The sequence below is a fragment of the Magnolia sinica genome, chromosome 6 (genome assembly GCF_029962835.1).
Source record: "Magnolia sinica isolate HGM2019 chromosome 6, MsV1, whole genome shotgun sequence".
Classification (NCBI taxonomy): Eukaryota; Viridiplantae; Streptophyta; class Magnoliopsida; order Magnoliales; family Magnoliaceae; genus Magnolia; species Magnolia sinica.
The window spans coordinates 34,614,901-34,640,953 of NC_080578.1; the positions used below are offsets into that span (position 1 = coordinate 34,614,901).

Sequence of the window (26,053 nt, forward strand, 5' to 3'; positions counted from 1 at the left end):
CTCTCTGTTACCGTATATATACTTTTACCGAACATGTGTTACGTGCATTGCACGGAAGTCCAGTGAATACTTTTCATGCAAGTGACTTGTAATGACGATAGCAAGTTCTGTGGGTCTGATCATGGGGTATGTGTTATATCCAAACCGTCCATCCTTTTGGCGAGCTCGTCATAAGGCTTGAGCCGAAAAATAAGACAGATCTAACTATCAAGTGGACCACACGAAATGTTTAACAGTGAAAATCATTCTCTGCTGCTATTTGTGGTGTGGTCCAGATGATCTTTGGATATTATTCATTTTTTGGATAATGTTCTCCAATGATCTCTTAAAATATATGAATGGTGTAGATATAATAAATACATCACTGTGGGGCCCATATAACTTCGATCTCGTTTGAACCGTTCGTATAACTCGGAGCTCGAGGAGCGTTAGTCTCATCTTCGCACGCCACGTACCTAGCTAGCTACAGCTAGCCTAGGCTACAGTAGTAGCTGGTGTCAGTGGTGCGTGGTACTGATGCTTCTGACAGAAACGGATTGGCTACTCCCGGAGTCCCTGTGTTCTGTGATCTGTGGGCCCCACCAGGATGTATGTATTTCATCGATGCCGTTCATCCATTTTTACAGATCATTTTAATGCTTAATACAAAATATTAGAGGGATAAAAATCTCCGGTGGACCACACCACAGGAAAACAATAATGATTGGATATCCTCCATTAAAATCCTCCTAAGGCTCCGGATTGGGTCGGATTTGATCAAACCCGATCCATTCGGATCAGATCGGTCCGGATTGACGATGACCCGATCCTGATCCGAAAATCATTCGGATCTGAAATACCTAACTCAATCCACACCGATCCAGACTGTTGGTTCGGTTAGGATCGGATCGGGTCGGATCCACTGGATCGGATCTGTTTTGCCCGGCTCTATCTAACAACAGCACTTTGCTTCTTGCTTCTCTATGTTATGAGGTTTCCTCCAACAAATGTGCAATACTTAGAGGTAGATCTTCTATCTGCCATGGATCCAGCCCAATCTGCATCTACATATACTTTGACATGGAGGTGTCCATTTCTTCTATACACGAGTTGAGACCCTTGCTAAGTTTGCCCTTTAAGAAGCGGAAAATTTGTAGAATGACATCCCAGTGATGAGTACGTAGTTGGTGCATAAATCTGCTGGCCATTCCAACTGCAAAAGAGATACCAGGTCGTGTAGCTGTAAGATATATGAGCTTGCCTACCAGTCTTTTACACTGTTCTGATTCTTCAAGAAGCTCTCCCTTGCTTTCAGCTAGTTTTACGTTTGGATCAATTGGAGTGTCAGGCTTACATCCCATTAACCCAGTCTTATCCAGCAGGTCAAGCATGTTCTTTCTTTGAGATACATGATCCCAGAGGTGGACCTTGCTACCTCAGTTCCAAGGAAATACTTTGGACCAAGGTCCTTGATTTGAAATGTTGCAAGATGTAATGTTTAGCTGCGGTTATTCCTTCGACATCACTGCCTGAGACAATAATATCATCAGATTCAACATAGACAATAAGGATCACCATGCCCCTTCATCGATAAAGTCCAAAATAAAAAAGCACACGACTAAATTTTTTGAACCATGCCCGAGGAGATTGCTTAAGCCCATAAATCGCTTTGCACAGCCTGCGTGCTTTCCTAGTCTCCCCCCGGGTAAACAACCACAGAGTTGCTCCATATACACTCCCTCATTAACATCACCGTCGAGTAAGTTGTTCTTGACATCAAGCTGGTATAGGGGCTAGGACTTGTTGGTTGCAAGAGAGATCAACACTTAGCTACGAGGGAAAATGTCTCCTTGTAGTCCAAACCAATGGTCTGAGTGTATTCTTTTGCCACGAGGCGAGCCTTGAGCCGATCGGCTGAACCATCTTGCCGGTATTTTACTGTATACACCCACCACCATCGAACTGGCTCGCTTTCCAGGAGGTAGAGGCACCAATGTCCACTTGATAGTGTGATGCATGGCGATCTCATCTTGCATCACCTTCTTCCAGCCAGGGTGTGCCAAGGCATCATGATGAGATGTGAGGGCCACATCACGTGATAGGGCCATAGCAAAAGAACAAAAGGAAGGATGAAGCCGATCGTAAGACACATAATGGGAATTGGATGAAGAGTGCATGAATGAGTACCTTTCCAGAAGGCAATGGGAAGATCTAAGTCAGAAGGTAAGTAAGACACAATGAGATTCTTAGGGACCCTAGTTGATATTGGCGATGATGGTTCGGTAGGAGTATGCGTCCCATACTGTCCCATGAGTGATGTAGGGAATATGAAATGGTTGAGGAGTGGCATTAGAGTTGGGGACAACCGACAATCAGATCGTTATCCAAAACAGGGATAGAGAAGTATGGCATATCCTCGAAAACAGTGACATAAACACTAACATAGACATGCTGATTGACGGGATCCATGCACTGATATCCCTTTTGGGTGTGTGAGTATTCAAGGAATAAACACCTAAAGGCACGTGTGTCGAGTTTATCATTAGGTGTCATCAATATGGACACCTAATTTACGTACAAATGCAGTGCATTCAAAGACATTGGGTGGTAATGGGAAGGACTGCTTTTCAGGAAATAGAACCGAAAATGGGGTGGCCCCATGAAGAACAAACGAGGTTTGCCTTTTAATGAGGTAGCAGGCAGTTAATATGGCATAACTCCAAAAACGTTTTGGAACATTCATGTGAGTTAATAAGGAACGAGCGATCTCTAATAGGTGTAGGTTCTTCTGTTCTGCCACTCTATTTTACTGAGGTTTGTATGTACACGAAGTTTGGTGAGTGATTCCTGCAGAGGATAAATATTGTGCAAAACTGTACAGACAATAAATTGTGAAGATTTATGCTTCCGAAGCAGCCAAGCAGGTTCCGGCACTTATCAACTGTATGATTTGTCTTTTTCAAGTAAACACAGAATCGTGGTTGTCCATTTGCCTGTCCACAACCTCAGCCCCCTCCCCGGTTTCCTCGAGAAGGTGTGTGCCCATCATGTGCATTGCTCACATTAGTAAGGAGTGCCGCATTGTCAGATGACTAGGAAATAGTAGGGTAGCGATATAGGGAGGGTGGGTGTGGAAACACGAAGAATTTGGGCAAATACATCGGAGAGGGATGGAACATGTTCACTTCCCATAATCTGAGTTGGGCCAACACTAGCAAGAAACAATGCAACTAAAATCTCCTCGCGTTGATGTTGCTGTTGTGCCGAGTTTTCAGTGAACGGATGATGGAGATTCCACTCATCAGCTAATCCAAGAAAGCGAGCACAATGCTCATGCAAATTATCTCCTTGCTTAATTGTTTGAAATTCCTGAAAGATATCGTAAAGTCGTTGGATACTTTTCTTTGTGGAACACTGTTATTAAACTATCCGATATCTCTTTTGAACTGTTCCGGTATGTTATGATAGACGGGCTATTCCATAGCATGGAAGAGCCAGCTCATCACTTGATAGTCATCTTCTTTACATTTGGAAAAGGTGTCAGATTTTTTACCAGGGCATCTCTCAGTAAGATGCATATATTTACGTTTTGACTGTAGAAAAATTGTAACTGAGCGGGCCCAGGGTAAATAATTATCCACGCCATGCAGTTTGACAGATGAAATTTACAAGTTCTCATATTTACTCTCAGCCTTGGAATCCATCGGCAATAGCAAACCAACGCTTATCCAGCGAAACAATGCACAAGTAATAGGACAAAGCTAATAGTGTGACGTGTTGGGCCAGTCCACAGCAATGGTCCTCATGAGGAACGTCCAAACAGGTGGGCCACAAACTGCAGCCGCTACAATACAAATGCAGAACGTCCAAACATACCTTACACAATAGAGAAATCTGCTGCAATAGATCCTAAATAGATGGACTTGTTCGATTTTGGATAAGATGGACTAATACATGTCTTATGGTCCTAGACCATGTAATACACGTTCTGATCAACTGAGTTAATTGGCCGATGATGATGCAGAAACTGACTGTCAGCAAGTGAGATGCAACAGGTGGTGATGATGATTCTTGATGATAGTGGCCCACGGAAATTGGCCTTGTTGGAGGATTCCACTTTGTAGCCACGTGTTGAACACGTATCCAGCAAACATCCAGCAACTGTATGGCCTCACAATAGATACGTTTATATCAGTGAATCTGGTGGACCCCAACAAACACATGTAGCAAATATGTCTCCAGCAAACCTTCAGCAAATAAGTTGGTGGACCCCATCAAGGTATGGTCATAGTGATCGGAATGGCGGATCAGGTTCTTCTTTCTTTCCGGTAGCTGGTAGGAAGAAGACGGCAATAGATCATGAATCCAGCGTTCACGGATCAATAGCAGATCTAACGGTGAGCAGATCTTGCAGTTCTAGATGGGTCACAAATGGTGGGACCTCACTGCGGGGATGTGTTACAGCAGGGAAGCGACCGATTTAATGGCCACCGTAATCTCCAACAGTGATAAAGGATCAACGGTTTTAATGGCAAACCGATGATGAAGAAGAGGTCATCACCACCATATGCAGCAATGCCACCAACATCGAAATCAGAACATTGATGATGAAGATAGTAGGAAGCGGGTAGATTTTCAACAGATCTGGATCTAACAATAACACCGATCGGATTGTGTGCAGAAACATCTAGCCTCCTTAACAAATCTGGATCCAACGGATTTTGGAGAAAGGAAGACGCAGCAATGTCTTACGCCATTTACAGCCAACAGTTATGCAGAACCCAAGTAGTTCTGCAATAAAAAAACAGAGGAGATGAAGGCCTTGACACAGTCAAAACAGCTATCGAGAGATGCACCAAGGGATAGGAACGCTGGAGAGGAGATCGAATTGACTGTAGTTGTTGGAACAATCAGAGACCGTTTCGCTCCGATACCACATGATTTTGCAATGAAAGGAGGAGAAAGAGAAAGAGAGAGGTAGTGTAAGGGGAGAAAGGGTATAGGAAGAGAGATAATCTGTACCCTAACCCTAAATCTTTATTAAATACAAGGGGTTACCGTTTCTAAATACAACGTGGGCTGGACTTTGCTATTCAACAGTTTCGGGCTCGTTTGGGAGCTTGTAAATGGAGGTAAATGGGAAATGGAATTGAGAGTAAATGGCTTACTCAGCATGTGTGTTTGGATGGGAGTAAATGAAATGCATTTAAAATCCAAATATTTTGTTTGGATATGAGTAAATGGGAGGATTTGGAATGCATTGAATTTTTTCAATATATTCATAGTAACATGTGTGATATCCCAAATCAACTTGAATATCTCAAATGACATATGTGATATTTAATAGATTGATTGTAAAAAGCCCATTGAAATATATAATTTAGCCAAAAATTTAAAAAAAAATCTTGAGCCTCCAAAGCTTTTTGACCGTCCATTTAGATGGTCAACCTTTAGACGGTTTGGAACATTTTATTGGTGTGATTTTATTGATGTAGCCAGTATTTGGATGGTTTTGGAGCAGCACTAGCATGTCATGTTTATGGTGGACATGTGCATAACGCCATCTTTATTTAGTCACACAACTCTCCAAGGGAGCTCAAAAGGCATTTCACCCCATTTACTTTTAAATCCTCTCTTGTAGGGAGGATTTCATTTACAAGCCCATTTACTTCCATTTCATTTCATTTGCATGCCTTTACTTCTATCCAAACACTTAAAATACCATGTACTCCCAACTCCCTTCATTTACCCCCAGTTACTTCTATCCAAACGGCCCCTTTTCTATTTCTGATTTTCTACAATATGCTACTCCATGGAGAGTCTCAATCTGTCCTCTTTTGTTAGTTATTAAGTGCATTGAATTTGAAGGGTTCAAAAGTCTACTTGTGTATAGTTGTTCTTGTATTTCTCCTAAATTCAACTTTTTCAAGAGTTATTCCTGAGAAATTGCACACAATGTTTGAAGGGATGACTTTTGCCCGCTTATATTTGTAGATTCAGTTGCTCATATTTGTTTATTTGGTTACTCTGTTAACATGTTTATTTGTGCAGATTCTTTTGGAAGTAGAGGTTGATGGGTTTTGGCCATCTGGTTCTGGCTTGGACTCAACGGGAAATGGATTAGCGTTGGTACCCATAGAACCTTCAAGGTCATCCACAACAATTGCTGGAGGCCCTACCATGTCCAATGGTTATTCAACAGGATATGGATCTAACTTATATGGGGGTATTTTGAATTCGACACAAAGGGATACGGAAGATGGGCGTGAACTTTTGAGCACTAGCACTAGCACCAAAGGAGATGGTGGAGGATTAAATGGATTGCAGAACCTCGGCAACACTTGCTTTATGAACAGTGCCCTTCAGTGCTTAGTTCATACACCCCCACTGGTTGAGTACTTTATACAGGATTACAGTGAGGAGATCAATCGGTGGAATCCTTTGGGATTGAAAGTATGATACTCTTCTCATTGTCATTTACTATTTTTTGTATTGTAGAGTTTTTTCAATACTTGCCCGATTGCTATATTCTTAGAAGGCTTCTAATATATTGTAGTAGCTATGCAGGGTGAGCTTGCAATAGCATTTGGAGAGTTATTGAGGAAATTGTGGTCTCCTGGGAGGATACCAATTGCACCACGTGCTTTTAAAGGAAAGCTTGCTCGGTTTGCTCCCCAGTTCAGTGGGTTTAACCAGCACGATTCTCAAGTTAGTATTACCATCCACATACTTTGAGCATGTGAATTCTGTTTCCATATCTCTGAGTAAATGATATCAGAAAACAAGTCAATGAGTGTAAGAAATTAGTGAAAGAGAGGGAGATACAGAGAAAACTAGGTGTGGTCATTAAATTGTATGGATTTTCAACTAGTTTTGGAGTGTTTACTTGTTAATATTTTGTCTTTACTCGCATTCTTTGCTTTACATGATTTTATTTTGTGCCTCTTTCTAGGAACTTCTTGCTTTTTTATTGGACGGGTTGCATGAAGATTTGAATCGTGTCAAAGACAAGCCCTATTTTGAAACTAAAGATGCAAATGGTCGTCCTGATGAGGAGTTTGCAGACGAGTGTTGGAGAAATCACAAAGCTCGAAATGATTCCATTATTGTGGATGTTTGCCAAGTGAGTGGTTTCTATGCGTGCTTTTGCTTTTTGTATATCTTATTTTGCACAGTAGCTGGTTTTATGGAATAACTGTGTGAACGCTATTTGCAATTTAAGCATATAATCAGATGATCTCATTAAAAACTTGTTGCCACCTTGATATTTCTATTAGAGATATAGTTCCCCATTGCTATTTCTTCTTGCAAGGTGAAATAATAAGATGCTATCTGCCATTATTTTCTTACGTGGATGATCACTTTCCTTTTGTAGCCTAGGCTGAGATAAATGGTGGTACAAGTCCATTATACATACTGGTACAACTGCGGTTTATTTGTTTTAATCATTGTTAGAAAACCCAAAAATTCCACTCAACTCAAAAATCCATTGAGTTGGTTAGACCCAAAGACAACAGAAAACTAGGAAAAACTTGATCTGGAAACTGTATTAATAACTATTTGATTATTAAAAAAATATTATTTAATATATAAATCAAAATAGATGTAGAGGACGAAAAAATCTTAAGAAATCTGGGAAATGACAGAAAATCTGAAAAACATGAGTCAAGTCGATTGTGACAAGTTTTATACGGAGTGTACTGGCAATCCACTCGAACTGAGTCAAGTATCCTCGTTGAGTTTTTAAACTCCTCTTACCCCTTGCCCCTTTTAAATAAAGGGGCTGGTGGACCAAGAAGTCTTTCGTATATTGGGTGATGGGGGTGTGGAAGGCTATCTCGAGTGTGGGAAAAGATTCAAGAGATTCGAGGAGGGGGTGGGGTTCTTTGTAGGGGAGGGGAGAGGGGTTTTAGGTTCTGGAAGAATGTTTGGTTGGGCAAGAGGAGGAGGCTGTGTGAAGAATTCCTGAGGTTGGTGAATTTGTCCTTGGATGTGGACGTCTTTATCAATCTTTGCTACTCGGCCTTAAGATCCGAGGTGTCTTAGAGTGCCTGCCCCACCCCCCCTAGAATTTTGTTGTCTTCATATCTGGACTCGTTGGTGTGGCTCAAAGTGATGCAGACCCATAGCCCATCTAGGCTCACTATAGGCCCATAGCCCATTGTAGAGCCCAACATGTGCTGATTTTTGGATTGTTTATTTGCAGATATGGGGTTCTAAATCAATGATTGCAATTTACTATTTTTTGGGAGATATGTAGCTGATTTAAAGATATGATTGAATATGTGATTAATGTGATTGAAGGTACGGGGCTGATTTGGAGATGTGATTAGGATTATTTTCTTTGTTTGCTTTTAATATTATAAGGTTTTCACCATCGTAGATAGATTAGTTTGGTTTGAAATAAATTATGATTGATTTGAAATCAATCCCTATTTGGGAGGTTTTTAATTAAAGATTCATTTAGTGTCTCTAAAAGGGGAGGGTGGTGTTGGAGTTGGATATTCCAAATTTTCTTAGTGTGAACTTTTTTTTTTTAAGAGAAGAAGGTTGATATCAATAAAGTTCTCTCACTCTCTGCTCCATTATTCTTGTGGGTGTACTTTTTATTTTTATTTTTATTTTTATTTTAAGGTATCGAGATTTCATTGACTCGATAATCGGGTTGCACCATTTTGGTGTTAGAATAGGTGATTGTTGGGGATCTGCCAACTCCACATTATCTCCTTATGGCTCGAAGGAGGTGACACTAGAAGAGTTTGTGCTTGTAACCTAATTGAGATGCACATTTACAGAGGAGTAGATCTTGTCACGCATATGGTAGGCAATCTAACTAATCAAGTGGGATAGCTTCGGCTTGGAGGGGAATCCAGAGACCGAAGTTGGTGCATCTGGAGATGTCGGGGGAGGTCTCCACCAAGGTCCTAATCAATAATGGGCGGCCCTAGTTTGTGAAGACAATGATCGAATCCTTCGATTGTTGGAATGTGACAGGGAGCCTAGAATTAAGGTAGGAATTCCGGAATTCCATGGCCAGTTGCATGTTGACAACTTCATTGATTGGTTAAGTAAGGTGGAAAAGGTATTCAAGTACAAGGAAATCATGGAAAATCAAAAGGTGAATTTAGCAGTAGTGAAGTTTTCCGGTCACGTGTTAGCATGGTGGGAGGATTTCTAAGCCGAATGAATTTGTCGTAAGAAGAAAATAAATTCTTGAAAAAAGATGAAAAGAAGTTAGAAAGGAAGTTCCTACCCATGACTTATGCTTGTGACTTTTATCAAAGTCACAATTTAGAAAGCATGTCACCATGTGCTTATATTCTTTGAGTTTTTACTTAACCACTTCTTGAGAGACAATGCTCTCATTGCTCCCCTTCTTCACCAGAGTGGTGCATATCTTCCCACTAGAAGTACAAATGGTGTGCAAGATATTGTGTCACAGCCATCACTCCTTATCAACCACCTGAGGCGTTGATAGCATAGTCCGTTGGATAACCAACGACTCTCACCTATCACCATACATGTCTGCCACATCTTGGTGGCAGATAAGCATCAGAGACACATACCATTACTGGCTGATGGAGGTAATGTATCGGTCACATTTATGCCCACATGCATAGTTATTTTAGATGCTTATTAGAAAAATTCTGTTTTTGAAACATTACTTAATTTGGAAAATTGTCCTAAAAAATTCCTTTAATTATCTTGGCCTTTGCTCTTTCCACATGTATGTAGTAGAACTAAGATCCTCTACATGGCACGACATTTGCCAAGCTGGCACATCTTGGAATTTTCTAAAAGGTGGTCATAGTGTCAACACTCTAGCTTGATGATCAAGATGATTCACTCATCCTATGGGCCTGTGTAGAAATTTCCTTTTTAATTCAAGAAAGCATGCCACCATGTGTTGTTCCTGCATTATTAACTTCTAGAAAGATTAATCTTGGAGGATGTGCATGGGCAATCGTGCGATCAATCAAATTGGTATTAAGTGTCGGTTTCTTATTTCTCACTTAGACGATATGCTGGAGATGCTACATGGAGCAAAGGTCTTTTCAAAGATTGACCTAAGCACTGATTATCATCCGATAAGTATTTGGTTGGAGATGAATGGAAAACTGCATTTGAGACCCGAGATGGGTTGTATGGGTGGCTCATCATGCCATTCGGCCTTTCAAATGCGCCGAGTAGTTACTATTTTTTAACTTGAAAAAGTGCTAATTCCTTGTTGATAGTGTTGTGTTTTTTTGGATATATTGTATTTGCAAAAGGGATTAAGGTTGATCAAGAAAAAATCAAGCCATTATGGAATGGCACACCCTACGAACCCTTTTGGAGGTTCTTTCTTTCCATGGCTTGGTGACATTTTACCAGAGATTTATCCAAAATTTTAGCACTATCATCGCACTTGTCATTGATTGCATATGGGGAGGCAAGTTTGAATAGACTAAGCAATGGATTGAAGCTTCGGTGCCATAAAAAAGAAATGCCAGAAGCTCCAGTTCTTGCTCTTCCGGATTTTGACAGTCATTGAAGTGGAAATTGACGCTTCAAATGTAGGCATGGGTGCGGTGTTGAGTCAAGAAGGGAAGCCGATTGCTTTTTTTAGCAAGAAGCTTAATGATATGTGAAAGAACTACCCCACGTATGATTTCAAATTCTATACAGTGGTCCTGGCATTATGGCATTAGAGACATTACTTGATTCATTCTATTCTCGGCTCATGAGGCGTTTAGATATTTCAACTTCCAAAAGTAGTTGAATGCTCGTCATGCGAAGTGGATGACTTTCTACAAGAATATACTTTCCTTTTGCACCAAAAAGCTGGAAGTTAGACCAAAGTAGCAGACCCTTTTAGGAGGGTGGTTTTACTAGGAACTCTCACTGTGGAGGTGGGCGGATTTGAGGCATTAAGAGAACAATACAAAAAAGACCTCAATTTTTGCAAAATACTTGACAAGTGTGTGGATGGCGGAGATCCAAAGTGTGAATTCATCTCACATGATGGATATCTATTCGAGGGTTCTCGCTTATGTATTCCGAAAGGATTGTTGTGAGAAAAGATCCTATCTGGGCTACACGAGGGACAAGGTGGACACTTTGGGCGAGATAAAACATTGGCCATGGTGGATTAAAAATAATATTGGCCTCGCATATGCCATGATGTTGAACGGTTCGTAGTACGATGTTGCTGATGTCAAGTCTCCAAAGGTCATGTGTAGAATATCAGCCTTTATACACCGCTTCCTGTTCCAGTTAAAAAATGGGTGGATATTTCTATGGACTTTATTCCGGGTCCTTCTAAGACTTGAAGGGTTTTGTTGTGGTGGACCGTTTTTCGAAGATAGCCCACTTTATTCCATGTAAAAGGACAATGGACGCTACACATATTGCCAACATATTTTTCATAGAAATTGTGCGACTTTACTAGGTACCGAAAACAAGAACTCTGGACCATGATTCAAATTTTGTGGGCCACTTTTGGCGCACTTTATGGAAGTGATTGGGGACTAAGCTTTAGTTCTCAAAATGATGGCTAAATTGAGCGAGTTAATATGAGCCTTGGTTACCTCTTGAGGAATGTCATAAGCGACAATGTATCTAAGTGGGACGTGGCTCTAGCCCAAGTCGAGTTTGCCTACAGCAACTCAGTAAATCTTACTACCAGAAAATCCTCATTTGTATTTAATGAAGAGATTTTTTGGGCATGGCCATCTATGATGGGGGCCATCGGACCAATGGCTTGGATAAAACCAAACTTGTTGTATGTGGACTGTTGGTGCATTTATTCTTAACCATGTATTTACATACCAACAATGGAAAGGTTAGAAATGACCAATTCAAGAGATTTTTTGGGCATGCCCATCCATGATGGGGGTGATCAGATCAATATGGCTTGGATGAACGAACCATGGGCCCCAAAAAATCCTCGATGGGGGTGCTCAGATCAATGGCTTGGATAAAACCAACCAATGGGCCCCACATGTATAGATTTGGTGTGATCAGGGAACTTCCATGTTTGGTACAAACAAGGAACTTGGCCTCAAATTTCTGATAGGAAACAAACATCGTGCAGACTGAAAGCATTTGTAGTTTTTCTGAGAACTTTCTTGGAGATCTAACTTCTTGTGGTTTTGATACTAGAATTTTATTTTCCTGTTTTATGTCAAGTGCATGTTGCATTGGATTCTGATTTTTATTCGAGTTGAAAAGAAAATAATAGATTTCTATTGTTTCTAACAACTTGTACTGATTGGCAATCTTCTCAGGGTCAATATAAATCAACCTTGGTCTGCACAAATTGTACCGAAGTTTCATTTGTAGTTTTTCTGAGTACTTTCTTGGAGATCTAACTTGTTGGGGTTTTGATACCAGAATTTTATTTTCCAGTTTTATGTCAAGTGCATGTTGCATTGGATTCTGATTTTTATTCGAGTTCAAAAGAAAATAATAGATTTCTTTTGTTTCTAACCACTTGTACTGATTGGCAATCTTCTCAGGGTCAATATAAATCAACCTTGGTCTGCCCAAATTGTAGCAAAGTTTCAGTAACCTTTGATCCCTTCATGTACTTGTCATTGCCGTTACCTTCAATGGCCAAACGGACAATGACAGTTACTGTATTCTATGGAGATGGAAGTGCTCTTCCCATGCCTTTTACTGTAAGTGTGCCAAAACATGGTTGTTGTAAAGATCTTAGTCAGGTTTTGAGCTCTGAATGTTGCTTGAGGATTGATGAAAGTATATTGCTCGCAGAGGTATAATTTACATTACCAATGCCTTTTTTTTTTTTTTTTCCGTGTGATTTTTTCACAAGGTTTGATTCAGTTGTTCTCTATGGTTTCTGAAGCAGTAGATTTCCACTTGCCAGGTTTATGGTCATCGAATATATCGATACCTAGACAATCCTTCTGAGCCGTTAGCTGGGATAAAGGATGATGATCATATCGTAGCCTATAGACTTCCTATAAAGCGTGAGAAATTGCCAAGACTAGAAGTACTTCATATGAGGAGGGAAAGGTAACTCTTGGATCCATCTCCATGTGTGTGTGTGTGTGTGTGTGTGTGTGTGTGTGTGTCTGAAAACGATCACATGGTATCTGAACTACCACTCTTAGTAGTGGTACTGAGTTGTTATGGGGTCTGCATTGTGTGGATGACATCCAACCCATCCAACAACCATGATGTGTGCTAGGTCCAATTCAATTATCAGGTGGGCATGCTAAGGTTACCTGGATTGTGGGTCGCTTTGGTACATGATATGGGAATTGGTATGCGGTATGCTACCTCCAATACGTGGTACACTAGGGGTAGGATCATGTGCGTTACTCCAACAATGATAGGAGTGCAATATAGTTTTATATATATTGTAATTTATGTATGAAATGATGAATGTTATTCTTATAGACCTGCATTTTTAATGCTATATTATATCTCAATAAATAAAAGTATAAATCTCTAGATCGTAAATAGAAATTTGCATTAACTTAATCAATAATAAGAATAAAGAGCCATAATTTTGGGTCACTAAAATTAGTTATCTAGATTGCAAATGACCCATAATTCACATGGAATAGGAAACATAGGGAGTTCTGTGGTTTTTTTTTTGGTAACATTGGGGCACACCATAGAAACAATGTATCGATGCCAAATAATCCTCAAATTCACCTGTCCCACCTGATGATTGGATTGGCCAGATTTTTGTGCTGGGTGTCTTCATGGTGCGTCTAAGCTGTTGGATAGGTTTGACATCATCTACACATCATTTGGCCTCATTTCATGGTAGTTCAGTTCTTTGATTTTGTTTCTCAGCTGACTCTTTCCTGGGTGTTCCTGTGAGTTTTTGTGTGTAGCTGGTTCATTCCATGGTCATCCAATGGTTTTTATTTTTCTGCTGTAACTAAATCCAAAGGGTTCATATACTTTTTCACCCTCTCAGCATTTCAGGAGTGTAAATTTCATATGTATTCAGGACTAGTCAACATATATATTCACTGTTTACATGTTCTTGGCTTCCTTGGTGTTAGTTTCAGCCATGATTCATGCTCCAGCTTTTGTAATTGTGAGAAATATCTGAGCTTAATTCTATGACACACGCGCGCGCGCGCACACACACACACACTTGGATTGTATGCGTAACCTGCAAGACTTATTTCTTGTGTTTGATTTTTACTAATATTTCCCATTACTTGCCTGCTTCAGAAGCACATCAGACCTGCAGAATGGTGGATACCGGGAACTTCTTGGAACCCCACTTGTGTCTTATTTAGGAGAGGATGTGCAAACTGGCGGTGATATTCAAGCTGCAGTGAGATCTGTGCTTGCACCACTTTTGCGAAGAAAAGAATTCCTACCTCCAAATCATGTCAAGACCGGGAAGGAAAATGGCTCTAGTGTAGTAGTTGATGCCGACAGCCCGATGGAGAATTACGAACCTTGTTCCAGTCCTAAGGATTGCTCCATATTTGACATGGAATTAGAACAAAGTCCTAGTGAGGATCTGGGCTTTCACCTTTGGTTGACTGATGAAAAGGGTTTGAGCAGAATCCCTATTGAAAATGATTCCCCCATTAGACCTGATGCAGTCATAAAGGTTTTGTTGGATTGGTCAGAGAGAGAATTTGAGTTATATGACTTCAGCTTCCTTGAGGATCTGCCTGAGGTTCTCAAATCCGGATTCACGATGAAGAAGACACGGCAGGAAGCAATCTCCTTATTTTCATGCCTGGAATCGTTCTTGAAGGAGGAACCTTTGGGACCGGATGATATGTGGTCAGTATTCTCCGCCTTTAAACTCTGTATTATTTTCAGGGAAATCTTCTCTGCCTTCAAACTGCATATTATTTTCAGGGAAATTCACCTCTGCCTTTAAACTCTGTATTATTTTCATGGAAATTCATCTCTACCTATTATGCTCATACTCATTTCCATATCTGATTATGGCAATGTAGGTACTGTCCTACCTGTAAGGAACATAGGCAAGCTACCAAGAAACTGGACTTATGGAGGTTGCCAGAAATTCTAGTTGTTCACCTAAAGCGATTTTCTTACAGCCGATATTTGAAGAACAAACTTGACACCTTTGTGAACTTCCCGATTAATAACCTTGATTTAAGCAAGTATGTAAAGCATAAGGGTGGGGCTCCTCAATCTCATGTGTACGAACTCTATGCGGTGAGCAATCATTATGGTGGCTTAGGAGGTGGTCACTATTCTGCTTATGTCAAGGTAATGACTCATAAGGTTTAATCTTTTTTTATCTTTTGGTTTCCTTAAATTTTGGGGGAAGTTGGTTACAGAAAGCCTGCAAGTTCGCTGAGAAATGCCAGAGATAGTTGCATGAATATGATGGAGAATGGGCTTCATGGGAACAGGTGTAAGATTGGGGCTGTTTATCAAGCATGCACCTTGGTGAACCCAGTAACCAGGGCAGCTTGCTCATTAGGTGTGATGGGTATTATTTCAATGCTTGGCGTTGGTTGGTTGAAATGTTAACTGCCCATTTTCAACAGTGTTACCTAGACACATGGGTCGAGGACCAAGTGACAAAGTGTCCAGCATGGTAGACTCTAGACTCTTCTGGAACATAAATAAATAATCTTGTGATTAAATGAAGAAAATTGAAGAACAGAAATTATAAAGAAATTCCACATGGGCCCAATAAAATCCGATTGCCAGTAATCTAAATAGCAAAAATTAGTTAACAAAACATAGAAAATTCACACATAATCATCTCAATAAACAGTACTTGTGAAATTCACAACTAATAATTAATTCACAAAACATAAAAAAAGATCACACAATCATCTCAAGAAAGAGTAGTCTGCATGAAAGTCACTTGATCTCTTATAAAAATTATAGAGCCCCAACAGAAGAACAAGCAAAAGGAACAACAAAGCCTGCCTTTTGTTATGTGGTTCAAGGCGTTTGTAATGTATAATGAACTAAATCTAGGGATTAAGAGGTAGATAGGAAGTTTTTACTAGTAGTTAGTAGTTTCTTCAACGGCATAAATGGAGGATAGCTTGAGAGTGAGGAGAGAAAAAATGAAGGCTTTGAGGAGAACGTGTTTTTGACACCTCAAGAGTCTACCATGCAATACTTTCTGATGACATTGCTAGGAAACTTTCTGTTCAAATTTTGAAGTGTTATGCCCAAGGGAATGTCCAAGTATCCCCAAGTGTCACACTGCAAAACCCAAAAGTAGTGTCTAGTAACACTGATTTTCATCCTGCATGTGTAGCCCCCTGATGATCGTACCCTCCATCCCTCTCATCTGCACAAATTTCCCTAAATGGACTCCACGGAAAAGCTTTCATTCCTCACTGCAGAGCTAATCTATTTGAGTGAATTATTTTCTTCAAGGCGTTAAACTCTTAGATTAGGATGTATCGTTTACTCATAAATCAGCTTGTTTCTATGTTGGCTGCGCAGCTTGTAAATGAGAACAGATGGTATGATTTTGATGACAGCCATGTTTCACCAGTAGGTGAGGAGGCCATAAAGACCTCAGCTGCTTATGTGTTGTTCTATAGACGAGTTAAAGTTGAACCAGGTGCAGGACAGCCATCCGGAGCCAGTTCTCCAAGTCGTTGAACAGTTGCAATCTGCATTTTTTTGGTATGGGGCCCCTGATCTGATGAAGAGAGACAAGTACCTCTGCAATGCTGTGCAAATATTCACAAGACATGCCGCTGCTGGTAGTTGTGTAGTAGCTACAGCTATGGAGAACCTTATCGATTTGATCTTCCACTGATCTGCTAGAACATATACATCTTTTTTTTTTGGAAGGGGTGCAGATAGGTCGGGCAGCGACTTGTTTTTTCTTGGGATTAAAATTTTGATGCATTGGCATGCGGGGGTATAGCTATCATGGTCAAGAAATAATTAGAATAGCAGTGACTTCCTATTTTATTTAATTTTCTGAGTAGATGCATTTTTTGTTGATTCATCTGACTGCTTTTGTTTATCCTATTGTAATAGGCATTATTGTTTAGATGTCTGATCAGCTATGGACAAGATACCAAAACTCGCACGAACATATATTATTTTCCATCAACATGCCACTTGCACTAGACATCAGTACCATGAAATCGGTATGCCCTGTCGTGAAGATCAACATACCAAAATCACGTCTTCTCATTGGGTGGGCCTTAATGTTGGAATCAATGGACAATCGAGAGTCAGACTCAACATATAGGAGTTGTGTGCCTACGTAGCCATTCAGCTTGATGATTGATAATAGGGATCTTCATGGTGGGCCTACCTTTTTCATGACAGATTCAGCATTTTGGTGGGAAAGATGTATGGACCACAGTGGGGCAACGATGCCTGGAGGTGATCAGTTTTATTCATCGCGTTTTGAAGGGAGAAATCTCCACCCTAGCTCGGTGGTGTATTGTATTGCTTTGCAAACGGTTAGGTTATTTATTGAGGGAAGGGTTACTTCTCTCAATGTAATTGGATGCCATGGCACCCCATGTATTACATCGTGTGTTGAATAGGTCTGGAGAAAAGCAAAAGGCTTGGCATGGATGCTAATGGTGCGATGAGCACTGATGAAACCAGTTTCAGGTTTGGACGAGGGTACATTGAATTATTTGTAGGACATATTTAAGGACATTAGAGTCTTTTGATGTGATACATGTCATGTGAATTGTGGTACATTGGATTTATATCATGAGATTTTTAAATTTTTATTTTTATTTTTATTATTATTATTTTTTTATTTTTATTATTATTTTTTTTAATGGCCATTTGATCTTTGCTCATGTAGATGTTGTGTGGTGAATATATAACCCTTAGGAGTGGGTTTTCAGGTGTGATATGGTACCATGTTTGTTCAGGTTGGAGATAAGGTAATCTATGTGGTTTTCTGCCGATCACATAGATTACGTAACTGAATGAGAAAATTTTATGTGCGGCACATCTAACTTAATTCGAGAATGGGACCCACTCCAGATGGTTCAAGACCCAAACAATCGGATTGATAAATTAGTTCATCCTAACCTCTGATTAATGGCCATTTGTTTGTCAAACTTTGGGACTAACAATTTACCATTCTAACTGTACCTTGGATGGTTCAGCAACTTTTATAGACTGCGACCCATCCACCTCCTTCTATATCTGACTGCATCTAATATCAGACATCTCATTTCTTTTACCACTTCCTTTTGTTTTACTAATGAAAATGTATTTTAGTGTAAGATCAGTGACTACCAGATTTGCAGGCTTGTTTAAATTTTGGGCTAGATCACCCTTAAAAGCGAACCTCAAATATTCCCTTCATCTAACATCTCAACGAATACCATCAGAATCCTTGTTTCATGCAAGTTTTGCAATATCGACCATCATGATTTTGGATCACATAACATACATTGTGAGGCTTACCTGTTCAACGACTTGGATACTGCATGAACATTCTACATTGACGCAAGTTGACTGTATGATGTACCCGGCCCGATAACCTGCTAATGCATGTGAAAACCAAAGGCGTTTGTTTGTTTGTAGGAACAAGGGTCCACCATGTTCGGTTGCCTTTCGAGGTGAGGAGGCATTGGGTTCCCGCCAATAGAGGACCACTCCTTTTTCTTTTCCCTTTTCCTAGGTTTTGAGAAAAAAGTGGTCGTCTCAAATCACAACTCCGAGGTTTGAGTACTGCTTGACCAGCTGAATATTGAATTAAGGAGAAGCGACCCCATCACTTTTCTACCATGTTTTAAAACCGGACCAGGGGTCTGTCGGTCGGTCCACATTGTTTCGGACTGCTGGTTAAACAGGTTCAACCATTTGTCACTGCACCGTGATATAATTAAATTAGTTCCTGACCTTCTATGTTGAATCATCCAACAGTCGGTGGAACAAATGTTAAGACTTGTGAATGGTCTATTGGAATGTTCCTGACATTGTATATATTTATTCATTGGATTATATTAAGATTTTGAATGCTTGAATTTATTAAATAGTGTCATATTTAATTATGAATTGTTATATATTATTATATTAATATTTTTAATGAGTTTTAATCGATTAAATTTGCAAAGATAAAATTGTGCATACTCATGTGGAATTAAACATGATCAATTGAGTGTAATAAGGACAACTATTTAGAACAAGTGGTTGGAAATTAAGACAAACCATTTCCAGTCCACGTGTAGATTTGTTACGATCCTATCCCCCAAGGAGGATTGTACTCTCAGAGGTGTCAAACTGGATCTACCTTATTAGAAATAGGTGTGATAATTTGGTATACCTCATTACCACCATACTTTAAAAAAGATATTAGAGTTAGTATGTAATTGCAATTTTTCTAAATATTGGTGTAGAGCTTTTATTTGAGATACTTCTCTCCTCTCAAGGTTAGCATTAAATAAATCTTCTCTTCCATAAAACCCTAATTTTCCTTGTGGTTGAGAATCATTATTACCTCAAGTGAGCTTTTCGGTGCAACAAAGAAGACCAACTTGGTTACACATTTGAGGTAATTTCATCCTGAAAATTAGATAGACAGGTTTTCTAAAAGCTGGGTACCAGTTCCAGTCCGTCCAGTTTTTCAAACACCGCTTGGGATGGAGGGCAAACATCATGAGTCTTAATCCTGTGGCATTGCCAATTTGAGATGACAACAGAGTGAATTAAAGCTGGAGCATGGCAAGCAATCCTGAATCTGATTTCCAGCTCACATTAAGAAAATCACAACAGCCAGGCTGATCAAGCCATCTGAAAAATAAAAGATCAAGATTGTTTATTAAAATTTGGATGTATGAACCGAAAGCATGTTGTTGGTGGGAGCTTTTGGCATACCGTCGGTCCCAACAATCCAATGAATTGAGATGAAAACCGGTTACTATTAAGAAGGCCATGGCAACTTTTAGACAGATCAGTTAATCTGATTGGCTTGATTCACGCATGGCAGTCCATGAAATGATCAGTGTCCCTTACCCAACAGTCCAGATCTGATCAACCTGATCAAACTATGAGCAATATGAGAATGAGATGAGAAATGAATAAGGAAGATTGTAACCCTCTTAGGGGTGCTATTGATTTTAATTAGTACAATCCCTAATTTCGTAACAACAACAACAATAATGATAAGCATACAAAGGAAATTCTTAAGACTAACAAGAATAAAATGTGGTTGATCTCTCTCTCTCTCTCTCTCTCTCTCTCTCTCTCTCTCTCTCTCTCTCCTAATCTAATCTAATCTAATATAATCTAACCTACCTGCAGCATGATCTGCATGCAACGTAGGAGCAATCTCTTTCCATTCATTTCTCAGCACACCCAGAATTCAGAAAAGTAGTAGAATCAAACTCAGGCAGGCCCAAGGCACTCCTTGCTGCAAGCAAAGCCCAACTCCACCAAATCGCAATTTCCCCTACAACCAGTAATTGCAATAATAATATCAGTACAATTCAAAAACAATCTAACAAACATTTTAGTAGCTTCCATAGATGATTTGACATCCCATATCATCACATGTCGGGTTTTAAAAAAATATTTATTTACCACTGTATACAAACTACTACTATCCGGATTTGATGACTTCTCCCACTCCCGCTTTAGGTTCACAACGAGTTGCATGAATCGCACTATAAGGTTAGGATTAGGGTTACTTGCGTTCAGGTTAATCGAACTCGATTGACCCAATCCAAGGGGTCAGGTCATGTTGGCTACTCAAGGTCTTTGGGTCAGGTGTGGGTTGGAAAATGCCAACCCAAGAAGGTCCTCGGATCAGGTTTGGGTTGGAAAACACCAACCCAATTTGAAACCGGGTTGGGTTCCAGTTGAGCTAATTTGAGTTAGGTTTGGGAATAATCACATGTATTTGGGGATGCAGATTGACTCAATTTCTTATAGTGTACTAAGTAAACTCTGTGGGCCCCACCATGATGTATGTCTCTTATCCATGTTGTTCATCCATTTTACCAGCTCATTTAGGACATGAGCCCAAAATTGAAGTATACCAAAAGCTCAAGTGGACCACACCAAAGGAAACGGTGGGAATTGAAGCTGTCGTTGAAAACTTTTTGGGGGCCACAGGAGTTTTGGATCAAGACGATATTTGTTCATACCCTTCGTTCGTGTCTGTGTGACCTTATGAACAGGTTGGATTACAAATAAACATCACTGTGGGCCCTAGGAAGGTTTCAATGGTGGACATCATTATAACCACGGTTTCCTGTGCTGTGGTCCACTTGAGCTCCAGTTTTGGACTCATGCCCTAAAATGAGCTGGTAAAACTCGTGGATAAGACACAGACATCATCGTGGGCCCCACAAAGTTTACTCAATATTCTATAGTTACTCACTAAACAATCGGGCATTCATATTTGGGTTGGGTTGGGTCAGGTTGGTCAAATTGAGACGAGTGCAGAGGAAGTTCCATTGGATTTGGGTTAGGCAGTTGGAATCTCCGGTTGCCGGTTCAGTTTTCAGGTCAGGTCGGGCTTGGGCTGACCCTCCAACCTGACCTAACCCAACCCGCCCAAATTGCACCCTTAGGATCTGTTCCTTGGAAGGCACCAAACAAGAGCAAACATAACTAAGAATTATTATAGAATGTTTGGTCTAAACCAGCAACTTGTCCAACCCAGCAATGCTACAGGTGGGGGAGGCCTATCCCATTAATCTTGTGGGCCATGGCCCAATAATCCAATTGGGTCCTCCAAATTGGGTGTTAAATGCAAATGGTCCACATCCAACAGGAAAAATATCAGCCACCCAGGGATATTTTCAATACGTCCCATCTTCCATGTGGTCCAACATATGAACAGTTCAGACAAAAGAAAAAGACAGCAGCACAGGTAAGGTTTGGTGGGCCCTTTATCATATTCCTCCGTAAGATAATCCCCTCCAATATGCTGTCCCATGTTCAAAGCGTCCTTTTCAATTCAGTGCACCCCCACACCCCAGGCGCACGTTAGACCACTACAGCCTAAGTAAAAGAAAGAAAGAAGGTAGATGATCTCAATTCCCAAACCAGAGAAAAAGGACAAAGTTGCAGAAATTACCTCAGCAGCTGAGATGGTAAAATACCCCGTCGTCGTACCCTCCGGCGACGGCGTAACTGCTCCTACACCAACATCTCCACCAGAACCTCCATTACCGTCGCTGCTGCTACTGCCATTAACAGCCCCAATTCCCAACTGATATGCCGGCGTTCCGTCAGGCTTGAACAGCCCGTAATTCCTCTCCGAAGCAGGCCCCGGTTTCAAATTCTCATTGAACAGAGCAAAGACATACACATCCAATTCATCCTTTGGCCGCATCGGCGTTCCCTTCTTCTCCATCATCACTCTCATCAAATTCCCATTGTATTTCCTCGCATTCTCCAAGGTGGCCCCCGCCTCGTTCTCATCCCCCTTCGACGGCCACCCTGTCTCTGATATCTGCAATCTCAGCCGTCCATACCCCAATGTCGCCAGTGCGGCGTACACCGCGTCGATCTGAGCGAACAACATGTTGTCGTACTTGAGATTCGAGACCGGATCAATGACGCCTCTGTTTGGCTGGAACAGCACGAAATCGAGCTGGACCTGCTTCGGATTCGCCTTATATGCGAAATAGGGATAGGCGTTTATCAAGAACTGGGACCCGGTTTTGGCATGGAAGTTGAGGATTGGTGAAATGTAGGGCACCATATTGCTACGGAACGATCCGGCGGACGGCGGATACGAGGTCTCGAGCACGGCCAGGGAATGAGCGGTGGTGATTGTGATCTGCTTCGACAAGCCTAGGGTTTGGAGCGCGGATTGCATGCCCTTCATCGCAGGGAGGAGGTTCTCTATCATGGCCGTGTCGTTGCTGGTCAGGATCTCATTTCCCACGGTGATCGACGTGATCTTGGTAGCCGGGAGGTAGGGAACGACGTTTGATTTAATCCAGTTCACAGCTTTCGACGGGTCGCGGACCTTGGACAGGCAGTCGTTGGCGAGGCCGACGACGAATTCGATTCCGGTGTCGGCGAATGCGCGGAGGACGCGGGGATCGGCGTCGTAGAGCTTCACCTTGCCGACGCCAATGGAGCGGAGGAGGGGGACGACGGATTCCGGCGAGGGGAGGTTGTCGGCAATCTGGCCGTAGTTGATGCCGATCGGAGCTGAGGATGCTGTGATGGTAAAACCTGCTTGGAAATGTCAGATATCGCCGGAAAATGTACGATTCCGCCGGAAAAAAATGCAGCAGAGAGAAGGGGGAGATACCTGAAAGGAGAAGGAAGAGAAGAGAAGAGAAGCTGATGAATCCGTACTTTGCCATGTATGCTTGTAAGAGAAGATATCTCCGTCAGTTGAGAAAGAGATAGAGAGGCAGGTGTGAGGGAGTGATTTAAACGGCGTCAGGTATGCCGTTAATGTCTGGAGATTGTTGTCGGCAAGAATCTTGACGCATGCTCCATTCATCTACTTCAGGAGATCACGTGGTGAAACAGATACGCCGTTAACAGCCGTTACCCTCTTTCAGTCTCGGAGCTTCTGACAGCTCCCTCTCTCTTTCTCTCTCCTTCCTTTATCTTTTCTTTCTTCCCTAAAAAGAGCTGGTGCATGGTGCTGTTTATTAACGTGGACCCACGGCACACGTTAGCAGAAGCCAGCAGTGCAGTTGCACTCACAGAGAATATATTCAATTTAAAACAAGCAGACTTAGGTGCGTCATGTTCTGGAATTTGTGAAGAACTTTGATATTCCAGCAGATAGTGATATGCACTTAGAAATTGAATAAGTGTCGTTGGCTGAAGGTAAGTTAGATTGAACCGTCCAAATTATGGGTCGCTATATGGATGTGTCATGAACCAAAATGCAGTATTATTTGATCATCTGACTATTAGATCAGTGGACAGTTACTGGACGGTAAAAAAATGAAAAGATGCAATGGTAACATGTCAACAAACACGTGTCCACATATAGGTTAGAATTGTTTAATTTTGTTAATTATAGGATTGTGACATTAGTAAGGTGAATTCTATACTTTAGTTGGTTTAATTCGAGCAACGTTCCTACGTACGCAGATTTTGACGGGAGGCGGATCGCCGACAAGGAAATGCAGGAACTTACAAGTTCGGTGGGGCCCACTATAATATTTGTGAGAAATCGACTTGAAAACTCACGTGGTCCACATGAGAGAAAATAATAGAGAGTAAAATAATTGCCATTAAAACATTTCTTGAAGTTGGGGTCATTTGCCACCGTGGATTTAATGGGTTTCAAATCCCTTGGTTGTGATGAGGGTTTGGGATCCCCGGTTGTTCGGCTGCTTAGGGCACGTTTGGACGGGAGTATTAGGTTGGATTTGGTCATAGTAGGTTGGATATCAACGTTATGTCCAACAGAGAACGAGCGTCTACCTGTTTGGACAAGAGAGCAAACATTATCTAGCACCGTCCAAACATTGTCCATGTAAATTAACGATTAAAAATCATTGGTTAGTCACTTAGACATGATCTTGTGCTTGTAGCCCATCCGAGACTTGGAATTTCATCATTTTCAGGCAAAGCATATATTTCAACGGGTTTACTGCAACCATTGTGTCAAAAATTACATATCTTACTAATTAGATATATTAAAGTTGATTTAGTAATTATATTGAAATCCCTATAAATATATCATGCATAGCTACTTTTGGATTAAAGTTAATTCACAATCCATGGTGCCAAACGCACCGGGAGGATTTCATATCCTGGGGGCTTCGAAAATAGGCCCTAAGTTTTTGTATCGTTCTAATATTTTTACGTTTTTTGTTCATCTAAATGGGATTGACTTATAAATAACTTGGATGACAGATAAAGTTGTACATGGAACTGAGTTTAGCCCAATTAGCTTGCTCGACTCGACTCTAAAAAGCTCAATTCAACTCAGTTTGGGCTGAATTTTTTAGCACAAAAAATTTTCGAGCCGAGCCAAGCTGGTTTTTGGAAAGTTCCAAAGGTAGGCATTTTTCTCCCCCACCATTTCTGCTGTGCGGCCCACTTAAGTTTTTAATAGTCTCATTTACGATATTATGTCATTAATGTGAGCGAAAAAAATGGATGAACGGAATTGATTTCTTGCAAACATAGCAGTGGGCCTCACCTAACTTTCGATCACAGAAACTTCTTGTGATGCGCGAAGGTACACGATTTGTACATCGATTTCTATATGCCAGTAGTACAGTAGTCCAACGTGGGACCCCTCCTGGAAATGAATTTGGTCTTTTTATGCCATCCAAACCGTTCATATGATTGCTACTATTCAGATAAACTGTATGCAGAAATATAATCCTTGTATAAAGTTTCTATAGCCTCCAAAAACGTTTTCAATGGTGAGTGACCAATCTCTTTTGGTGTGGTTAACATGAAATTTGAATTTTCCTGATTTCTGGACTCTTTATTAGCCTGAATAATCTTATACAGTGGTAACAGATTTTTTTTTTTTTTTTTCTAATATTAGCATAACTAAATTTTATATAATTATTAGATCTCTCTAAAAATAGCTTTTATGATATCTTTATATGAGTATTTTTCCGTACTCAAATCAATACATGAATTGCATCCCTATTTCTCTTCCTTTCACTCACAAATCTTCCTATGTATGGCCATGAGAAACTATGAACAGAGTTGATTTGTTGCAAAAATCTCTATGGGCGACACATATCTTCTGGCTATGATAACTTCACGTGCCATTTTGAATAACTGCATATGAAGCCCCCACCGAAGGTGGATTAGTTGTTACCCTGTGGACGCTGACAGGTCTGAGTAGCCATACTCAAGTGACGTCACCAAGTTCAGTGGGTCCCACCATGATGTATGTGTCATATCCACACTGTCCATTCATTTGGAGAGACCATTCTAGGGCATTAGCTAAAGAACGAGTCAATCCAAAACTCGAGTGGACTCCACCACAGAAAATAGTGGAGAGAGTGACGCCCACCATTAAAAACTTATAAAGGCCACAAAAGTTTTTGATCAAGCTGATATTTGTGTTTTCAATTCTTTAATGTCTGTGCTAACTTATGAATGTTGAATCTCAAATAAACATCACGGTGGAACTTAAGAATGTTTCAATGATGGGCATCACTCTCTCCACTGTTTTGTCTGGTGG

At 40.7% G+C, this 26,053-nt stretch overlaps 2 protein-coding genes across 2 annotated transcripts in view; one reads left to right on the forward strand and one right to left on the reverse strand.

The window, feature by feature from the left end:
* LOC131248643 (ubiquitin carboxyl-terminal hydrolase 9-like) overlaps positions 1 to 16,930 on the forward strand; it is a 32,845-nt gene extending 15,915 nt beyond the window's left edge. The window contains exons 6-13 of the mRNA XM_058249011.1: positions 6,031 to 6,432; positions 6,547 to 6,687; positions 6,932 to 7,102; positions 12,480 to 12,737; positions 12,851 to 12,999; positions 14,182 to 14,751; positions 14,931 to 15,207; positions 16,414 to 16,930. Coding sequence (XP_058104994.1) covers positions 6,031 to 6,432; positions 6,547 to 6,687; positions 6,932 to 7,102; positions 12,480 to 12,737; positions 12,851 to 12,999; positions 14,182 to 14,751; positions 14,931 to 15,207; positions 16,414 to 16,575 — 2,130 coding nt within the window. The 3' untranslated portion in view covers positions 16,576 to 16,930. The remainder of the gene's footprint in view (positions 1 to 6,030; positions 6,433 to 6,546; positions 6,688 to 6,931; positions 7,103 to 12,479; positions 12,738 to 12,850; positions 13,000 to 14,181; positions 14,752 to 14,930; positions 15,208 to 16,413) is intronic.
* Positions 16,931 to 19,982: 3,052 nt separating this feature from the next.
* Positions 19,983 to 23,510, reverse strand: LOC131248644 (glucan endo-1,3-beta-glucosidase 11). The gene is made up of 3 exons (XM_058249012.1): positions 23,183 to 23,510; positions 21,992 to 23,103; positions 19,983 to 20,356 (listed from the first exon to the last, which is right to left on the reverse strand). The coding sequence occupies exons 1-3, from the start codon at positions 23,235 to 23,237 to the stop codon at positions 20,270 to 20,272; spliced, it is 1,254 nt and encodes a 417-aa protein (XP_058104995.1). The 5' UTR covers positions 23,238 to 23,510; the 3' UTR covers positions 19,983 to 20,269.
* Positions 23,511 to 26,053: the final 2,543 nt, after the last annotated feature.

Excerpts from the sequence above, each read along its gene's own strand:
- LOC131248644 (XM_058249012.1), bottom strand. The coding sequence starts at position 23,237 with ATGGCAAAGTACGGATTCATCAGCTTCTCTTCTCTTCTCTTCCTTCTC. Across the intron at positions 23,104-23,182 it reads TCTCTTCCTTCTCCTTTCAG|GTTTTACCATCACAGCATCC; the intron begins GTATCTCCCCCT and ends ATTTCCAAGCAG. Across the intron at positions 20,357-21,991 it reads TTACCATCTCAGCTGCTGAG|GGGAAATTGCGATTTGGTGG; the intron begins GTAATTTCTGCA and ends TACTGGTTGTAG.